Source organism: Acanthochromis polyacanthus, chromosome 2, assembly GCF_021347895.1.
Source record: "Acanthochromis polyacanthus isolate Apoly-LR-REF ecotype Palm Island chromosome 2, KAUST_Apoly_ChrSc, whole genome shotgun sequence".
Taxonomy (NCBI): domain Eukaryota; kingdom Metazoa; phylum Chordata; class Actinopteri; family Pomacentridae; genus Acanthochromis; species Acanthochromis polyacanthus.
Window position 1 is genome coordinate 38,439,524 of NC_067114.1, and position 21,293 is coordinate 38,460,816.

The window sequence follows — 21,293 nt, forward strand, 5'->3', positions numbered from 1 at the left end:
TTTGGAACAGGGTAAATCTGGACTCCTCAGACCACATGACCTTTGTTCATTGCTCCAGAGTCCAATCTTTATGCTAACTAGCAAACTGAAGACTTTTAATTCTGATTAGCCTTACTGAACAGTGGTTTTCTTGGAGCTACACAGCTGTTTAGTCCCAATCCTTTGAGTTCCCTTTGCATTGTACATGTGGAAATGCTCTTACTTTCACGATTCAACATTGCTGTGAGTTCTACTGTTGTTTCCTGCTATCATCTAAGAGTTTGTGCCTCAAAGATGATGGTTCACCACTATCCTTCCATGTTTTAATGATGCATTGGATGGTTCTTTACCTGATTTTAGTAGTTTCACAAATCTCCTTAATGCAGGCCCATAATTTCACTCTTCTAAGACAGATTGACCTTCTTTCCATGACCATAGGATATCTCTTCTGACATGGCTGTTCAAGAAATGAGATGCTACTCACTGCATCAGCTCGGGTTAAATAATGTTGTTGCAGCTGAAACGGATTAATCACTGCAGTAACTGTCTAATGGAAGGCTCTTACCTATTTGCTTAATTAAATCCAAGTTTTTTTTGTACAGTCGGTGTATAACAGTAGAGAGAGTAGAGGAGAGGAGCCCAGTACATCATGGGAATCCCTTGGTAGTCTAACCCTATAGTAGCATAACTGAGGTGATCCCGAGCAGTCCTAACTATCAGCTTTATCAAATAGGAACATTTTAAGTCTAACCTTAAAAGGAAACCCAAACTAGGAGCTGATTCCACAACAGTGGAGCTGATAACTGTAGGCTTGCCCTCCCATTCCATTTCTGGAAACTCTGAGAACCACAAGTAAACCTGCATTCTGAGAGTGAAAGGTTCAGTGAGGATGATTTATTACAGTTAGTTCTTTGAGATACAATGGAGCTTGGTCATTAAGAGTTTTATATGATAGAAGCAGGATTTTAATTTCTATCATGGATTTTACAGGGAACCAATGAAGAGAAGCTAATATGGGAGAAATATGATCTAAAATATGAAAATAACTCCAAGGTTTTTAACAGTAGAACTGAAGGCAAAGTCAATGCTATATAGAGTAACTATCTGGTTTGATAGTGTGTTTCTGAGGTGTTTAGGGCCAAATAAAATAACAAACACAATAATTATAGGTCATCTAGGCCTTTATGTCCTTCAGACATGCCTTGAATTTGACAAACTGGTTGGTTTTATTTGGCTTCATAGACAAATAAAGCTAGGTGTCCTCTGCATAACAATGGAAATGTATGCAGTGTTTCCTAATAATATTGCCTAAGGGGAGCATGTACGACAAGGTTGAAAGTTTGAGTTTGGTTTTTGTGACATCAGTGTGAAAAAAATACTGTGGAATAAATGGGTACCTTACATGCAATGTCTTGTGGTTTTTTTTTATAGAAAAAATAGTGTAGTTTTAGAATATAGCACCAAAAATTGTGTATCACTAGCCCTTTAGTGACCTTTTGCTTGATGTTTGCTGAAAAGTAGGTGAAAATGACTATATTTTGGTGACAAAATAATTTGAATACACACATTAATCCTGTTGCTGCTTGCAAATTATTGGTTACTTGCTTACTATTAACCTTAGAATAAGAGCTCAATGTTGTGTTCTTTTGAATGAGTATCAGTTTCAGTGGTTGTAATTAGAAATGATGTCATACCAGCGAGTTCTTCCGAAGATATCCGGTGACAATTTTGTTTGGAAATTTTGAGACTCTAGGTAAGAATTTGGCTTTTGATTCACCCTGTAGAGTTGATTTAATTGTAAATCTGCATGTACTATACATCAATCTCTTTGTAATTCAGTTGAATTAATGAATAAAGCAGTACCCAACACATAAGTGTATTCTAACATTAGTTAAGTAAAATCATAACTTTTACTAATCCTACCCCCATCAATTTTCAGTTTGTGAAAAAAATACACGCTGTCGTTAAAAAAAAAATTGCATTCATTCAACTGTCAATGTAGAGCAACCAAAATTGAATCACTTATACCCATTTATATGGGCTATAAGCAGCTTACATTATTTAAGCCTAATAACTTTAATAAATTGAGATCAAGTTTTTTTTACGGCCAAGTTTTCATATTTGTTTTTGAAAACGTCGGCCAATTTTGCATGTATTCACGTATTTATTCAATGATAAAGTCAATATATCCAGCCAGAACAACTAAGGAAAGGCTTTTTATATTATTACAGAAGCTTTTGAAAGAGAATGTTTGAAATACTGAGGCAGAAGTGTCCAGGATATATAAGTAACTGGCAGAGATACAGTGACGGCTGTGCTTCACAGTTCAGGTCCAGGAAAGTCGACAAAATGCAATGAGGGTGTGAGTGGGGCATCTGGTACTGTGGAAATCATAAAAGATTTTGCATAAATGATTCCATTTTCAGATTCCTGAGAAAATTTGACCCTAGATTGATATATTTTGAGTCCATGAAACAGAAATTGTAACCTTGCCAGCAAGTTGATTTCTCGCGATATTTGTGAGTTCACAAATCTCTCAAGAAAGCATCTTGCACCGCTCCCGCTTTCACTGTTCGGACAGAGCCAAGTTGGCACGGGCCAATCACGCAGCAGTATTCGTGTGTGGGGCGGGATATCCGGGTGTGAAGACGACAGCACTCTAGACGACACCAAGCGCCAGTAGATCAAAACAAACATGGCAACGGAGGACAACGATCGTGTAGATGCTGCTATTAAGTCAGTTTTAGCTGAATCTCCTATCGCTTCTTTGAAGGAAGAACAACGAGAGACGCTTTGCGCATTTCTGGATGGTAAAGATGTTTGTGCTTTTTTACCGACGGGTTTTGGTAAGAGTTGAATCTACCAATTGGCTCCGCTCGTTGTGAATATCCCGCGATTGGCTAAAAACAAACCTGTCAGAGGCGGGACATACTGTTGCATTGTCCAATCCGTGCCTCTTTCCTCCGAACGGATTTACATGGAGCGGTCCCAGATTGATATTGTGGAGTACTATCAAGTACTACACAATTATTAATCTGGCTATTGCCAGGTTACAGAAATTGATTTTTTGCCTGAAATGTCACTAAAATCTAACTAGAACCTCGAACCTTGTCTTACAACCGAAATAATATTGGTCCTATCAGATATCAGGGGTATTATTTATACTTTCTCCTTCATGTGAGCACAAAACCACGATGCACATTATCACACTGCCAGAGGCACTGCAGGTTTTTTGCAGAGGCTACATCTGCCACATCCTCCCTCACACCTTCCATGTGCTCAGTCTCCCTATAAAGATCCAACACACACTCAACAAAAATATAAACGCAACACTTTTGTTTTTGCTCCCATTTTTTATGAGATGATCGAAAACTTTTTCCACATACACAATATCACCATTTCTCTCAAATATGGTTCACAAATCTGTCTAAATCTGTGATAGTGAGCACTTCTCCTTTGCTGAGATAATCCATCCCACCTCACAGGTGTGCCATATCAAGATGCTGATTAGACGCCATGATCAGTGCACAGGTGTGCCTAACCCCGAATTTCCACAATAAAAGGCCACTCTGAAAGGTGCAGTTTTGTTTTATTGGGGGGCCGTGATATACGCCAATCCAGAGCATCCCAAACATGTTCAATGGGTGACATGTCCGGTGAGTATGCTGGCCATGCAAGAACTGGGACGTTTTCAGCTTCCAAGAATTATGTACAGATCCTTGCAACATGGGGCCGTGCATTATCCTGCTGCAACATGAGGTGATGTTCTTGGATGTATGGCACAACAATGGGCCTCAGGATCTCGTCACGGTATCTCTGTGCATTCAAAATGCCATCAATAAAATGCACCTGTGTTCTTCATCCATAACAGATGCCTGCCCATACCATAACCCCACCGCCACCATGGGCCACTCCATCCACAACATTGACATCAGAAAACCGCTCACCCACACGACGCCACACACGCTGTCTGCCACCATTCATTATTATCTGTAACTGATTTGTTTTGACCTTTTACAGTCAACTGTGGGAGTGCAACCAGAACATGGCTCCTACTCACATGTACATGTAATCAACTGAATTAAACAAATGGAAAATTAGATTTTCTGTTTGATCATAACTTGTACATAGAAAGTTACACGTGCATGCGTGTGTGCATTATTTTTGCTTGTAAAGCTTTGGAATGAACTCTCCTCAGCTTTAGACAGTATATAAACCCCTTGATCTTCAGTTGTTCAGACAAATTACTATAATATTCAAAATATATCTATAGTGTAAATACAGTCATCTAATGAACTTCTCTTTGCTTGCGACAGTGAAGGTGATCATTGAACAAATGAAGCAAATTTACTATAAGTAAAACATATAACCCTTTTCTACTCTGCAGGCTTAAGGAACAATGAAAAGAAGCACATACGGAGTGTCTGTTACATCCAGAACATTAATCAAAGCATTACCGGCATCATCCCCACCCTGGCCACTGTTCTCACCTTCCTGGTTCACACTTGGGTCGGCCTGCCGCTCAGCATGTCTAACGTGAGTACCACAGCAGCAAAACCGCACCGTGCTGACAACTCTGTGACTTCTGTTTATCAGGACGTAGTGAGAAATCTGTACTTAGTCTGAGAACAAGGAGCTCTGTTCTTCTACAGCATGTTTGAGTCTGCCACATGAATTAGGAAAATGGGACTTTGTTTTAGTTTTGTCCCCCGTTTTTTTCTTTATCTGTGTGTTGGAAATTTAATTGGCCTTGGTCCAGTCGAGCGCTAACCTCTGAAATAATAAAGACTGTCTTCAACAACAGAGTTTATCTATTGATGATTTTTTCTTGCAAGAATGACGAGGTCTGTAGAAGGCAAGTGACAAAAATGAGAAAGTGCACCGAACCTTTAAAGAATAAAGAGAGGATAAAGGAAATGGGAAGGGTGGGTTCAGGACCAGCATGTGTGCTTTAGTGCATACTTCTGTGAGCTGAGTTCGTTCCTCTCTCCTCAAAACTATTTGCTTCCCGAAACTAAGCATGTAGTAACTATGGTTACGTTCTTCTGCGGTGTAGATAAAACATCCGACAAACTTTTATTATGCTTGATGAACTCTACTGTTCAGTAATTTTCCATTACATCTGTGCTCACACAAAAGCAGGACAAGCTGCAGACAGACAATATGTGGTCCATGTAAAGTCAGTGGAGACCTGTCAGTTTTGTATGATGTAATAATCGCTACAGTGGTCTTGTGTGTGTTTGAGCATTATTTTTTGTTATTGCCAGGCCTTTACCACTATAACCATTTTCGGCGTCATGAGATTCTGCCTTGCCATTATTCCCTTGTGTATGAAAACCCTGGCTGAGGCTGCTGTGTCGATAGCACGATTAAAGGTAATATCTTGTTTGTTTTTTTACTTTGCTGGTCATGGCGAGTAGTGCTATTCACTACTCAGTTTAAAATAAATTAGGCTTCTTTTGTTATTGTCATTCGACAAATTGCACAATTGTGTTTTCTTATCTCTAGTGAAAGGTAAAAAGCTCATTATGCACCAGCGCTTGGTGTATTTTGTTACTAAGGATGTACACTGACTAGCCACACCTGTTCAATTGCTTAACACAAATAGTTAATCAGCCAATTACATGACCACAACTCAGTGCATTTAGGCATGTTGACGGGGTCAAGACAACTTGCTGAATTTCAAAACACACATCAGAATGAGGAAGAAAGGAGATTTAAGTGACTTTGAATCCAGCATGGTTGTTGGTGCCAGATTGGCTGGTCTGAGTATTTCAGAAACTGCTGAGCTATTAGGATTTTCATGCACAACCATCTCTAGGTTCACAGAGAATGGTCCGAAAACGAGAAACTATCCAGTGAGCAGCAGTTGTGGATGAAATTGCCTTGTTGATTTGAGAGATCAGAAGAGACTGGACAGACTGGTTGGAGATGATAGAAAGGCAAAAGCAAATCAAATGACCTCTCGTTGCAACCAAGGAATGCAGAATACTATCTTTGAATGCACAACACGTCCAACCTTGAAGAAGATGCACGACAGCAGCAGAAGAGCACATCAAGTGCCGCTCCTGTCAGCTTAGAACAGGAAACTGAGGCTACAATTGGAACAGGCTCAACAAAATTGGACAACAGAAGATTTGAAAAAAAAAAAAAAAAACTGGTCTGAGGAGTCTCGATTTTAGCTGCGACATTCGGATGTTCAGAATCTGCTGTAAGCAACATGAAAACATGGATCCATCATGCCTTGTATCTGTCACGAAACAGAGGGGGTGTGAACCCAGGCAGCAGGCAAACAACCAGGTGGGTAAATGGAAAAAGGGTTTAATGTAGATATTAAATAAACAACAGTACTTAAAAGGAAGGCACAGGAAAATAACAGAGTGGGAAAACTAATTAAACTAACTAAGGGTGGACCATAAGGTAAAAACTAGAAGTATAACAGAACTGAATTAACAAAAGACGAGCAAGATGGCCGAGGTGAAAACTAGGCATGAACAGACTAACAGGGAGGGTGGCTTACTGAGTCCAATGTCTGAGCTGAGGGAGGGAAAGTGGCGATGGCAGGAAAACCGACAAAGTAGTCCAACAGGGGAGACAGAGTCCGAGAAGCAGCGTGCAAGAGACGGTGAATGGAGTGCGTCATGGGCAGGGTAGGTGGTCCAATGATGCAACGTCAGAGTGGCGGCGAGAGCCAGGCTTTATACGCCGCGCTGATTAGAATCCACTCCGGCTATGCTGGAAGCACAGTTGCTTGTCATTAGGCTGACGAGCCCAGTCACAGGAGCGGGAGGTGTGACAGTATCAATGGTTCAGGCTGCTGGTGGTGTGTAATAGTGTGGGGGATATATTTCTGACACACTTTGGACTCCTAAGGACCAATCGAGTATGATTTAAACACCATGGCCAGATGTGGGAGAACATGAAGTCCCCCTCGTCCCTGTTCATGGCCCTCTCTGCACGCCTCCTGATCTCCATAGCCCCCTTAATCCAGCGTTTTAGTTTGTTGCCTTCAGTTCCGATGATTCTTGCCCCGTAGCAGTCCATGATATTTTTACAACACCTTGTTGAAAGTATGCCACAAAGAATTAAGGCAGTTCTGTAGTCAAAAGGGGTCCATTCTTTTACTAGCAAGGTGTACCTAATAAAGTGGCCAGTAAGTGTATGTATCAATGTAACATCGTCATGACATGTGTCCCAGCAGAACATTACTTTCCAACAAGACAAAGTCATTTCAGTCACCTGTCAGTGGTTTTAATTCTTGGCTGATCAGTGGATATTTATCACTACTATTGATCTGACTTGCAACAGAAATCTCATTTTCCAAAACATGAAATAACTTGTAAATATCACGTGTGGTGGCTGCAGAACATATTGCTGATCCAGAATCCAGAGCTCTACCTGATGCAAAAGAAAGACAGCGACTGTGCGATGATGATGAAAAATGCTACGTTTTCCTGGACCAAACCAGGCAGCCAGACAGACCCTCCACACAGCTCAGCCAATGGAGTCAGAGAGCAGACGATGGATGGGAAGTGTGAGAACAGAGAGACTGAATCTTTGCCAGCCCTGAGAAACATCTCCTTTACACTGCCTAAGGTGAGCTTTACCTCACAGGAGGATGAATCAGGACATCTTGAGTCAGTTAAAGGTGAACCAATAATGTCTGTGTCGTTTCCTGAAGGGCCACCTTCTTGGTGTTTGTGGGAATGTGGGGAGCGGAAAGTCATCACTGATTTCCAGCATTTTGGAACAGGTTGGTTCTTCCTGTGTGTTTTTTGTTATTATCTTCTTGTATCTCTGCAAGCCTTTGGCATTTTACTGGCCCTTATTTTTCACTGTTTATTGTCTGCCATTCTTTAATACCACCAATGACTCTCCTTGTCTTGTGTTTTTCCTCAGTTTAACAATTTAACTCAATTTAACTGTTGTGTGCATGCAGCTTTATTCTCATTTGTTTGTTTTAGATGCACCTTCTGCAGGGCTCAGTCATAGCTGATGGGACATTTGCCTACGTTTCCCAGCAAGCCTGGATTTTCCATGGAACTGTCCAAGAAAATATCCTGATGGGGAAACCTCTTGACCAGGCCAAGTAATTAATCACTTTGCTCACTTAATGATGGTCACTAATTCTAGCTAAATAGCTTGAAGGAAATGTGACAGTTGAACATGGAAAGGATGAAGTGTATTATGAACTAAGAGGATACAATATGTGACATTATTTTTGGTTCAGTTCAGACGGGACAGACAAGACACAGGAGGCAGTCAATTGCTGCAAGATTACAATAACAAAAAGAAAATACTGCAAGGCAAAATTTGGAGATCAATTCTGAAAAGGACAGAATGCCAGTCAAGGGAGGAAAATGCTAGAGTTCTGTTGTCACACCTTCTTTTCCCTGACAAGCAGCTGCAGACACTGAAGAGATAACTGCTCTACACCCACATACAGAGAATTGCAGTAGTTTAATGGTATGGTAGGAAAGGCATAGCTAACTTTTTCAAAGTCTTTGAGAGACATAGGCCTTTACCTTGGCCTTGAAGTCTTAATTAACATAACAGTTTAACTGAGGAAGACGTTAGACTACACCTACAAAAATAGACAATCCACAATTAGATGGTAGAATGCAGCACAGAAAACTAGTTAGAAAATGATTGTAATTACTGAACCTAATTCCAGTTGTTTACATATGTGTTTTGCTCTCCAATGGGCTTCACTATTGAATAATCCCTCTGAGGCTTGACCTTTGCACCCTGACAAATCTTTACACTCAGCACCCAGTCAGGAGGTAGTATCCACACACTGAACCATGCTCTACAACCTCAGAGCTGCTGCTTGTCCTATGTGTGTGTGTGGAGATAATTACATCTAATAATTACATCTGATAATTGCAAAAGATTGTTTCAGGTCATAATTTATATTCATATGTTGGAAATAATGGACGACTGTCACACCTTCCAGCGAGCTGGTAACCTCCCTTTTCCCCTCCTCTGGGCATGAGTGTGGAATGTTTACAGGTGCAGATCACTGGCTAATTACCTGAGTTTGCACACCTGTGGCAGGGAGTCGTCAGCCCTTCTACTCCTCACTCTGCTCCATAAAAGCCTGGCTCAGACCACTACACAACACCAGACCGTTGAATTACCCCGTTAGTCAACAGCCACGCTACGTGTTCTGCTTAGTATCAGCTCTTGTGCCAACCCTGTTCTCCTCTTTACAGTTCATGACCACCCCTGCTTGCCTGCTCTGATTGCCAGTCTTGCTTGGCAGCTTAACCTGCCTGTCTCCTGGAGTACACGCCACTGCCATCTGCCTTGGGCTAGCCAGATCACCTTGCCATTCTCCACACCTGCCTGCACCGCTTACCGACACCACTCCAGCTGCGACGCAAAGCCACACGCCATGCTCTGTCCACATTCCCTTGGCTCCTCTCCCTGACTGGTTGCCAGCTAAGTTACTCCCCTTCTCGTAGCTGGTCGTTGCATATTAAGCTGTGTATTTGCAGTTTATGGTAATTCTGATATTATTAGGGCCTGGATTATATTATTCGGTTATTCCTATTTGCGCCTTGACCACGTTTGTTTGACCTGTCCTGCTTTTCTAGCTTGGTTGCACCTAGTCCTGGTTAGTCACGCTCCTATTTAAATTGTACTCATATGATTCTGTCTGTCTGATGGTATAGTGAATTGTGTTTATAACTATCCATGAGATAAGAGATCATAAGAACCTCGAGTACATCCAAATGGCTGAAGTCTCGACAAGCCCAGTAGACTTTGTTCTTTGGTTGATTCTGTTTCTTTAGTGATGTTACGCTCGAGCCAGTTTGCTCCACACAGTGCCGAGCTTTTGAAGCCAAAGTGTTCTGAGACGGTGTTTCGATCCCTGCTTCAGCACGCCCACAATCACGTGATAATCGTCACATCGCGTGTCGCAGTGCTTCGAGCGAACTTTGAAGGGGTCGGACATTTCAATCTGTCCAGGTCTTAAAAGCCATAGGGGTCTGATTCACTCCTCAAATTGTGGGTTTTTGAGAGGAGGAGATCACGCTAGTGCATTTGCCATTTGTCATTTTGAGAGAAGTTAGGGAGAGTATACATTTAGTTAGAATTTAGTTTAGATATATCTAGTTGCATTTCATACATTAAATAACACACAGATACATACGCATAGATTCATTCATACACAACACACATTCATTCATAGAAACACACTACACATATATGCACACAAACATACATATGTAACGTTTTAAAATATTTATTGCAAGTACAAAGTGGTGTGAGACAAGCAGTCCTGAGGCTTTTTCATTTTTTTCCACTTAGGTGCAGTTCTGACACACGACCAGCAGATGTCACTCTTCTGATTGTGTCAAATGCTTCGAAGCAATGTGTCATTCTTGAAGCAGATGTGTCAAAGTGGTTCATTGCTTCATGAAGCTTCGATTTCACCATCACTATGTTTCTTACTCACATACCGACTCAGATCGCTACTCAGGAGCGGAACTAGACCATTTTCAGGAGTGCTTGAGCACCCCTTAATTTTTTAAAGCACCCCTAGAATTATTGGGCGTTATTTATTTATGTTTATAATAAATGCTAAAATAATTATTAACAGTGTTATTTATTTTACCGTTTCAAACCAAATGTAAAATCTGGCAAAGTTCTCCCTATTTTGACCCCCCCCCCCCCCTTTTGGATAATGGTTTGATCCATTAAGAGAGAGCAAGTTCCCCTCTACTCTGCCACTGCGTTGAATGCTGCTCCCATAGATATATCTATGGCTGCTCCCACCCCTGTGTGCGTGTGATGGATCAGGCAGAGAGATTGACAGGCTAGCCAACAGAGCCAGCAACTGCAGGTGACTGCAACATTTACTTGGTATTTATACCCTGAAGTGAACTCACAAGTTTGTCCATGAAATCTGCATTTATAAGCCTGAGTTATCTAAACAAACAATCCAGCTAGCTAGTTTGCCTTCCAGCTAGCGAATTTCACTCGTTTAGCCTCGCAAATCACAAAATGAAGCAAGCAATGCTTATGGCATGCCAAACATGAAGTTGAAAAAAGGCTATTGTAGTTTTTAAGCTAATGTAGTTGACCAGCCCGGCTAAAAATGTTTATTAAAAAGCCAGAAGAAACTGCACCATGTTGTCCAGTAATCCTTCATTGACAAGGATATCACACTGTGACCAAAAAAAAAAAATCTTGACTGTTTTGTAGTGCTTCTCTCTGTTTTTATTTAAAATATGTATCTGTCAATGATAACCACTATAAATCCAGTTTAAAGTATTTCAGCCAATCACAACAACGTGTGAAATTTCAGGCGTAATTTATTGCTCGTCCCGGCGCAAGCGGCGCTTGTTGACGTCTAATGACTAGTTGTAGAAAATGTCCCAGTGCAATAAATCAAGCACACTTATTTGCTATTGGCCATAACAGTCGCTGTGTTCATAGATATGAATAGTAGATGAGACACGCCTCTCTGAGCGGCGTGCCGACAGAGACACTGAGCTAGTGGGGGCAAAGTTTCAGTATTTCCCATTGATGTCAATGGCACGAAAACTAAAACAAGAATAATGCCGGCTCATTGTGCTGCACACAGTTGCACAATACGTTGTACGATCAAGACAAGAAAATTTGGAATAACTTTCCGCAGGTAAGAATAGTTTTTGGCTCGTTTTTCATTATTAAATCTTGTTGAGAGCTAACTAGTTAGCAACTAGCAAAACACTAACACGAACTAACAGCTGGACAAACAAATACCAGACGATTAATAGTAGCTGTAGTATTGCTGTACAAGCATTAGTAGTAATACGAAAAGTACAAGCAGCAGTAGTACAGGGCTCCAGACTATTTTTTTTCTCTAGGAGCACAGTGGCCCCTAACTTAAAATTTTAGGAGCACAACCAGAAAATTTAGGGGCGCCCACCAAAATCGACTTGCAAAGTAAATATTCACATTCCCACATTTTCACTGTATTGCTGATGAATACTTGCACAATAAATGCAGAAACTATGTTTTTAATTCACATTTTATAGTGCAGCAGTTGACAACATAACAAGAAAAGCACTCAGAGCACACAGTACTCCATCAAGGCTGCTCAGTTGACGTATCATTTCGGACGGATGAAATCTTTAATAAAAAATGACCTTGTGCTGAGCACAGGCATGTGTTATGTATTTATACTGAATCACGTGTAAATTACTCTTATAAGGGTCTGTTGATCAGCTCATCAGTTTTGGAAAGCCTTTATTTTGTTAGTGTTAAAATAAGTTTCCTCCAGGCATTTATTTTGAAGGCCTGTTTTTAATGCTACGGACTTTTATTTTGTGACTATTTAAGCGGCACAGGAAGTGGTTCTCTAAGAAAAGGTTTCTTGATATGACGAAGACGCTGCCTAAAAGTCCGAAAATTCACGTAAAGATGAAAGAAAACGGTTCTATGCTGTTGCTGTCTAGCAAAGGATGTGTCTAAACTTATAAGCAGCTGGAATGGGTGCAAGAAAGGAGTGAAGGACAGGAAGGTGACTTTGTGTTCAAAATAAGGCTGAACGTAAATAGAGACTTTGTGAAACATCAGGAGCTTCACCGTCATTCGCCCCCCAGTCTCACACACATTGGCCCGCCTTCTTCTTCTTTGGTGTTTGTCTCCTTTCTTCTTCTTTTGGAGTTAATGTCGGTTGGTAAACCAGCTCATTTACGCATTACTGTCTACTGGGCTGAAGTGTGGAGCAGAAGTTTGTCAGCAACAAAAAATATTCAATTGTAATTTTTTAAAAAAGTCTGCAAATTTACTGGTCACACATGCGCCAGTAGATGAAAAATTTACTCGCACTCAGTGAAATTTTGGTCGCAAAATGCGGCCATTTAGTCAGTCTGGAACCCTGTCGTAGCATAAGTAGCTGTTTGAGTCGTAGAAGTAGTATCAGCTTGTGTACTAGTATTACAAGTTGTAGTAGCTGTGACAGTACCAGCAGCAGTAGTTGGTGTATAACCACTACTACTAATATTCGCAGTACTATTAATACCACCAATACTACCAATAGTAGTTATAAAGCCTAACTCATATACATATATCCAGATGGGCATCCATGTTATTCCTCCAAACCCATTTTATGATTGGGATTATAGGCAATTATTTAAGGTTATACTTATCAAATTAAATAGCTTTGGTCTCCAGTATATTGGCTAATTCAATTCATTGTACTTAATTTATTAGCATGATTTCTTTTTCAATATGTTGTGTACATACTTAGTTACTTCTCTGTCTACTTTTTCTTTACTCCATATAGGTTTCCCAAAGACTATGGGTTGAGGAAGAAGTGGGAAGCAGCTCTGAGGAGAGAGGGCTTTGCTGCAACTATATAACAGCTTAGAAAGAGACACAAATAAATATTGAATATTAATAATTGTTGTTTATTGTACATGTAAATAAACTCTATCCTGTTCTAGTCCAGTTCCCTGTTATATGTATATAGCAGCCTATATATATATATATATATATATATATATATATATATAAAAGATTACAAATAGATTACATTTGCAATTAAATCTTTTGATCTCAAAACATTTTCTACATATCTAAGTATTTACATTTATATATTTAATGACTGAACGGAAAAGATTTCCTGGCCTCTGGACCTAAATAATATAACTAAAATTGCAGGCTACATTTGTAGGAAGCCTTTTTCATTTTTGATCAGACATTCTCTATCAATAGCACATGTTTTGACATTGACAATAAAATAAACAACACGAAAATCGGTTGAGAAATGAGCAAATTATGATTTATTTTCAATGTACATGCATTGCTTTGAATGGGAACTTTGCCCCCTCCAAGATGGCCGCCACATAGGCACGTTGCTTGGTAGGCTGCTACAGCGGGCTGGCGTATCTACTCTTCATATCTAGGGCTGTGTTACAGAAAGTAGACACGCATGCACACTCACGTACTGCTGAGTGAATGGTTGTGATAGCAGGCAGCCGGGCGGCGTACCGGTGGAAGAGCGGCTTTTCCCGGTACTGCGTACCGCCACCAAATCTTTTGCCGGTACACATGACCGGACCGTACCGGCTTACTTTCACCCCTGGTGCTGAGGCAGATCTTTGGAGGTACAAACTAAAAGCGTGTTGGCACAACAGGTATTGAATGTAACCCAAAGGCAGATAAGGTAAAGAAGCACGGACACATGAGGAAAGTGATTTCGAAACAGTTAATAACCAAGCTGAAAGACTAACTAAATGGCAGATAACCCCAAACCATAATAGTTAATATGTTACAATTGTTCCTGATGACCCTACTGATTGCAAAAACAGCCTAAGGCTTAAGTAATTTTTGGGGATTGTTTTCACATGGAAAATATTTACTTTCCTGTTGTCTTTGAGTTTACGCCTGGCAAGGTATTCAAACCAGAGCAGAGGTTATCTCCATTGTGTGAGAAGATTCGTGCTGACAGAGCTGGTTTGAAGGCAGGATTATGATCTGGTTACCATAGACTCATGAAGAGTAAATTTACTCTCGCCATAACCTTTCATAAAAGTGATTGAAAACATTGTTAGCGTGCATGTTCTAAAAAAGGAGTGAGCTAATATGAATAGTTCTTTAAATCACTGTTCCACAGATATGACCGAGTTGTGGATGTCTGCAGCCTCAGAGCTGACCTGAAGATCCTGCCTTATGGTGATCAAACTGAGGTAGGTGCTCTCCAAAGTTTCCAATCTCTTTTAACTCTGTAATGATAATAACCCATAATTGATGTAACAACACACACAGAGGTGATGTTAAACGCCGACGTTAAGTTCTGGATTCACCTTCATTTCCATAAATGAAGGCCACATAGACTTGTCACAACTCTTTATAATTTAACAGGGCCACATGTGGTTTTAAGTCAAAGACATGAATAAAGTTGAGGGACATGTCTTCTACTTTATATTGAATATTATTTTAGGTTGTTATGATCACAATGGTCTGGTTAGTAGGAGCAGCACAACTATTTCATGAATATCCTCAGTTGAAATTTCCATGATCACAGCAAAGAGTTTTTATTCCGTTTTTGACCAGGTGTCTCAAAGTTTGAGCTTACTGTCACCGCAAACTGATCGTTAGCGTTTTCACATTTAGACACACAAGCAGGCAGTGTCACACTCTGGCACTCTATGTTCTCACATTTATGCATTCTTACAAACAAGGTTTCATGGCTGATGGACCCCACAGTGCAGACACCAAGAAAATGATTTTTTTTTTTTTTATTTTTATTTTTATTTTATTTTAAAACAGCAGGAAAATGGGTCCTCAGGGTTGAACAAATTACTGGAAAGCTGGGGCTGAGCCTTGGTCTTGTTGCTTCAAGCCTGAGGTGATGGCTCAGTCTTGGGCTGGTAGTCTGTAGTCTGAGGTTGAGGAGGAGCCAGGTGGAGATCCAGGAACAGAGGCTAGAACATCTGTGGAATGCATCAACAGAGTTACATTCTGGTATAAGATGAACATTTAAAGCAGGCTTGACTGTCCTGATGTTTGAGACTGCAGCACACAGACACAAAGAGGGAGAGAGAAACTATCTGCAGACAGGAAGACTGGAGGCAGAAACTGAGGACATGACAGCGTATCATGTCAGTTTACATCTTTTACTGTGAAACTTCATGTTCAGAGACACAACAATAATCACATGTATGAAGTGAGGGAAGTTTACAAACTCTTGGATGGCAAAATTAAGCTGCATACCAAGTGTTGTCTATTGATTGTTGAAGTTTCTTGTTCTTGAAGTCCCAGTCTGCCGTCTCTGTATTTACTTGCAGCTGTGACCACTTTGTCGTCTTCACTATCGGTGCCTGTCTCCGTATGCCCTCTCTTTTTACAAATACGAACCCTGTCTTTATTTATTCTGTTGTAAAAGTGGATTTTGTGAGCAGACCTTGTGGCTGGTGGTCTTTTGTTGTTTTATTGGCAGATTGGAGAGCGGGGGCTGAATCTGTCAGGCGGACAGAAGCAGAGGATCAGCCTGGCCAGAGCTGTCTACTCCAATAAGGACATCTTCCTCCTTGATGATCCGCTCTCTGCTGTTGATGCTCATGTGGGGAAACACATTTTTGAAGAATGCATAAAGAAGGAGCTCCAAGGAAAATCCATCATCCTGGTCACACACCAGCTCCAGGTAAGCAGATAGACGGTGCTTTATTCTTTAGCCGATACTGAACTTAAATCATAGATATCATGTTAAAACTGTTCTTCACTTAATTTCCCATTTCAACACATTTTCTCACTAAGAGGCAGTTAAAGGGTAATCAATATAGGCTCTATATACCTACACAAATTTACTATGAACTTACTTTAGAAGGAATCAACACTTCATAGACACTTCTGTTTGCATGATAATTATGATGCTTAAGGTGGCTTTGCACACATGCAGGAAAAAGTTATGACATTTTGCCTGCTCTGTCTAAAGGCAACACAATCTGACTGCCAGCACTTCTATTCCTTCATTTGTTTAATATGTATAAAAACCAGAGTGCAGCATTAATATGTCATGTCTGGGTGGCAGACAATTTCTTTGCCCTGAGCAGTAACTCCCTTAAGTCTTGTAATCACTTGGAGGATAATGGAGAATCACAATAAAAATCCAATTGGTCTTGTTTAGTCAAATATTAAACAACTTTTTAAAGATGACATTTTAGCACAAACCAGTCAAAACTCTGAGCAATTACAGAACATTCTGGGTCAGTAAAGTTACATAATGATGTTGGTAAAATACAGTTTAAGTCATCTTGTTGCAGCAAACTAAGTGAATGTAAATCACCCGTCAGGTAATGTTGTGTAATTTCTACTGCTTCCTCTCAGTGTTATCTCCTTAATGAGTTGTGAGTAATATATGAGTCAGATAAGAGCGTCTGTCAAACGCCATAAATGTTCATGTACACGGGACTGCTGTTTAGACTGCATTGTAAAACCCTGGTTGCAGTTCTGAGCTGTTCTGTTGATGTGGTTGTCCTCACATGTGTCCCATAGTATTTGGAGTTCTGTGATGATATCTTGGTTCTGGAGGATGGTGAGATCCTGGAGGCTGGAAACCACGAGGACCTGATGGCAGCTGAAGGTCGCTACGCTCAGCTCATCAGTAACTACAAGTTAGAACAGTCCAAAGTACGAGTTTCAACAGAAACTTTATTGTGGCTGCATTACTCTGTCAATATGCCTTTCCTCAAACATAAACTAGCTGTAAAACCTTCTCAGTAGTTCTATATCATTATTAGTCCGAGCAGACTCAGCAATCCCTCCCCAAAGTCTGCAGTCTGTCTGTGATTAACGACTTGATCTCATTTGTCATCAGAGCACCAGTGTCTCTACACAGGCAGTCCGTGTAATTTATAGGCCGTCTTCCTTTGTTAGTTTTTCCACTGGTAGGCTCCATCACCAGTTCTTTAATGGTTTAATAGCTCAAGAACAATGAACACAATGACTAAGGAAATCACAGTCCATAGGTTTGGCTGGGTTTGTTGTTGTAACTCTGGATTATTTTGAATGCCAGACTGATCAAGAGGAGGAGGAGGTGTCACCCCAAGATGCTGTCCAGCTGCAGGACGATGAGCTCAGACAGCGTGCCGACAGCGGGATAGTGAACCCCGGTATGGAAATGAGAGGAAAACCTAATAGAGAACCTACAGAATGAAATATTTGTTCAAGGTGGAGCTTTTAATTCTGAAATAATGCTGGACAGAAACACATTGCATAATATTTTATTTTGTGAGTGAAACCTGTGATATTGTCCACAGAGCTCTGATCATCCCATCAACACAACATTAGTGTCTAAATAAAGTTAGAAAAAATAAAGCAATCTTTATTCTGTTCTAAATGTATTTAGTTTTTTCTCTTCAAAAAGAAAACAACCAAAAACAATCAAAAAGTACAGATAAGAATACGGTTACAGTACCAATAGATAAGCAGTACTGGTAGAAGTAGTAATACAGTGAACCCTCGTTTATTGCGGGGGTTACGTTCCAAAAAGAACCCGCGATATGCGAAATCTGTGAAGTAGTCAGCTTTATTTTTTTACAGTTATTATACAATACTGCACTTGGGGGAGTGCTGCAGCTGCAGCCAGGTGGACGCCGCGGCGGTACTCTTGCCTCAGAGAGCGGGCCGGCTGAATCAATTGGAGCAGTCGGGGGGTGGGGAAGGCTCGCGCCCGCGCTCTTCTCCAGGGAAGCGCGGCTGCGGTGGCCAGAGACGGCTGGGGAAAAGAATAAAAGGCTGCTCCGTCGGCTCCGTCTTTCAGGGTGTCTCACTACATGGAGACCAAGGAGAGAAATGATCCAGCACTCCACAGCAGACAGCGCTGGCCTGTATGGCAGAGGAGACGAGGCTCGGAGACTGTTCACGTTGGTCAGTCCCTTAGCCAATCAGGATGCAGAACACAATGAACTGTTTAAAAAAAGCATAAAAAAAACTGCACTAAAAAAATCCGTGAAACAGCGAAGCTGTGAAAGGTGAACCGCGTTATAGCGAGGGTTCACTGTACTGTTAAAATGTGAACTATTCCCATCCCTGTTCATGATAGAGATCAGCACAAAGACACACCAATAAATATCTGTAGTAGCATTTTATAACTAGTAGAAATGCATCCTTGAAAGCAGCATAATGCAAAGAATCAGTGAGAACATAAATACAGAGAACATGTTCTAGTAGATTTGGCTCAACTCTCTGTGGAACAAAGTTTTCTAACAGAAGAGTCGTCTAATTAAAGAGCATTTCTAGAAGGAGGTAAATATTAGTAAAGCAAAAACAGACCCACATCCGAGCAATGTTGTTTGTCATTGAGCCATTTTTTTTTTTTGCTATTATTTGAGTCTACAGAAGAGATGAATTAGTGTCATTTACGGTTATTGCCTTCACAAAACGTTGGTTTATTTCTGACAATATGTCAAGAAAAACCAGAACTCCTTTTTGTTCTTTCTGAGATGTTGTGAGCATCATTCCATCGTGATGGAAACACTCCACCTGATGTTTTTTTTTTATGATACATCACTCAGCCATTATTTCCTCACAACATCCAGCCTCATTTCTGTTAACTGCAGTAGTGTACGAGATCGTCATGTCAGGTTCTGTGTGGAAACTAGAAATGTATACTGACTGACATCTGTGCTTCCTTCCAGCATTTGATGATGAGAAGGATGATGATAAGGATGATGAAACGAAAGCTGACCAAATGTGTAAGTCTGCAAAGCTTATTAAAGCTAGGGTAGGCAATACTTGTTCTGCATCACTGGGAAAAAACATTTAGTCGCCTCAGTATTTTAGAAATCAAGTGGTCTTAGAGGAAGATCTAACCAGTGACAGGAGATTTTAGCCAATCAAAAGCTTTTCTCCCCAAAACAGGTGTGATCGTGTAAATAGCAACAAAGTTCACTGTGAAAGTAGGATGTGGTGTTGCAGTGGGTTAAAAGGAGGATGTTCACTTAGCAGAGTGGGGTAAAGCCATAAATGATTGACTTTTAGCATGACCGTCCTCGTGTGTTTGAAGCATGTGTTCATCCAGTGGGAGAGGCTTTCCCAGATTTTAGTTTAAAACCTGTTGTTACTGCAGAGTTAGCCCCGAGTTCAAATGTCATTCATGCATTCTCTGCATGGAGGTCAGACTTTAACAGAATACAGGCATGCGTCTTGTTTTATTAATGTAGTATCTGTACAAATGATTCATCTGTAGTTCTATAAATGTGTGACTCCTTGTGAATGTAGCATTTGTCTTGATAATGCAGTCTTCAGGGGACCAAGTCCGTTCAGGTTGTTGTTCTGTAGAAACGCAGTGCAATCAGTCAGGATATCAGCTGATGTAAATGGTTCCTTTATTCTAAAATATATATTTCTTCCTCTTAAGCAGCTGTCAAAGCTAACGATCATCTGGTCAGTCAGGAGCTGTCCACAGAAGGGGCTGTCTCCTGGAGGGTCTACCAGCAGTACTGCAAGGCAGCAGGAGGTCTGATTCAACACACACACACACACACACACACACACACACACATGTTTGTTTTTCTATACCGGTGGGGACTTACCATTGACTCCCATTCATATCTAACTCCTAACCCTAACCCTAACCTTAACCATCACCAAATCAATGCCTAACCCTAAACAAACGTTTTTGCACTTTTACATTTTTTATTAACAACAATATGGCCAAGAAAACGGTGTTGCCACCCGTGGGGACCTCATTTTAGGTCCCCACCGTAAGACAAGTCCCCACCTTTATAGCAAATAGTCAGGTCAAAGTCCCCACCTGTATAGCAGAAACAAGTACACACACACACACACACACACACACACTATGTTTTTCTATATTGTGGGGACTTACCATTGACTCCCATTCATATCTAACCCCTAACCCTTACCCTAACCCTAACCTTAACCTAGCCCTAACCAAAACAATGGCTAACCCTCAAGAAGCGTTTTTGCACTTTTATTTTTTTCAGTAACAACAACATGGCCAAGAAAACACTGTTTAAGCTTGTGGGGCCCGAAAGATGTCCTCACAAGTGACATAGTTTTCGGATTTCCTACAGTTGTGAGGACATTTGGTCCCCACAATGTAGCAAATGCTAACACACACACACACACACACACACACACACACACACACACACACACACACACACACACACACACACACACACACACACAGAGACACACTGACATGATTCTGAACAATAATGTTTACAAGTGCACCACCTGGTTGGTTAACTTTGGTGTGTTGCTGCAGGCTACATCATCACCTTCCTCACCATCCTGAACATCGTCCTGATGATTGGATCCACAGCCTTCAGCAACTGGTGGCTCAGCCACTGGCTGGGACAGGGTAATGGGGTGAGAATCATCTCTGTCTCTGAGAGCAGACTTCCCACAGCTGGATACAGTTCAGATTATTGTACGCTCCAATGTGGTTTGGACAGCCAGAGTAGAAAAAAGTCAGTGTCTTCCAGCGTCAGAAATCCAACAGTGATGCACTGTTTCTCCAGGGGTTGGTCAGGCGTCCAGAGTCACTGCAGATGCACTCATGTTTTGTTGGTTTTGGCAGTAATTGAGGTTGTGTGGTTCGAGAGATAAGACAGATAGCACAGACTGACTTTTCATGTTTATTTAATTCCTCCTTCACACAGCTCAACATAACATTAATAATGTAGCAAACATGGTTGATTTCCATCCTTCCATTGGGAAATTCTGGTATGTTTCCCTCCCCAAGCTTTTGATCTTGTTTCCGCTCCAAAAAAGTTGTACAAAGATGCTGCTGCTCCTTTCAGACCATCACTTTTTTACTTTATCAAGCCTCTGATGAC

General features: G+C 40.9%; 1 protein-coding gene across 1 annotated transcript in view; it reads left to right on the plus strand.

The window, feature by feature from the left end:
- LOC110946321 (ATP-binding cassette sub-family C member 12-like) overlaps nucleotides 1-21,293 on the plus strand; it is a 43,481-nt gene that overhangs the window by 11,038 nt on the left and 11,150 nt on the right. Inside the window, exons 9-20 of the mRNA XM_051937314.1 lie at nucleotides 4,367-4,515; nucleotides 5,247-5,354; nucleotides 7,345-7,575; nucleotides 7,661-7,732; nucleotides 7,944-8,068; nucleotides 14,597-14,669; nucleotides 15,923-16,126; nucleotides 16,978-17,112; nucleotides 17,498-17,594; nucleotides 19,122-19,178; nucleotides 19,847-19,942; nucleotides 20,720-20,823. Coding sequence (XP_051793274.1) covers nucleotides 4,367-4,515; nucleotides 5,247-5,354; nucleotides 7,345-7,575; nucleotides 7,661-7,732; nucleotides 7,944-8,068; nucleotides 14,597-14,669; nucleotides 15,923-16,126; nucleotides 16,978-17,112; nucleotides 17,498-17,594; nucleotides 19,122-19,178; nucleotides 19,847-19,942; nucleotides 20,720-20,823 — 1,451 coding nt within the window. The remainder of the gene's footprint in view (nucleotides 1-4,366; nucleotides 4,516-5,246; nucleotides 5,355-7,344; nucleotides 7,576-7,660; nucleotides 7,733-7,943; nucleotides 8,069-14,596; nucleotides 14,670-15,922; nucleotides 16,127-16,977; nucleotides 17,113-17,497; nucleotides 17,595-19,121; nucleotides 19,179-19,846; nucleotides 19,943-20,719; nucleotides 20,824-21,293) is intronic.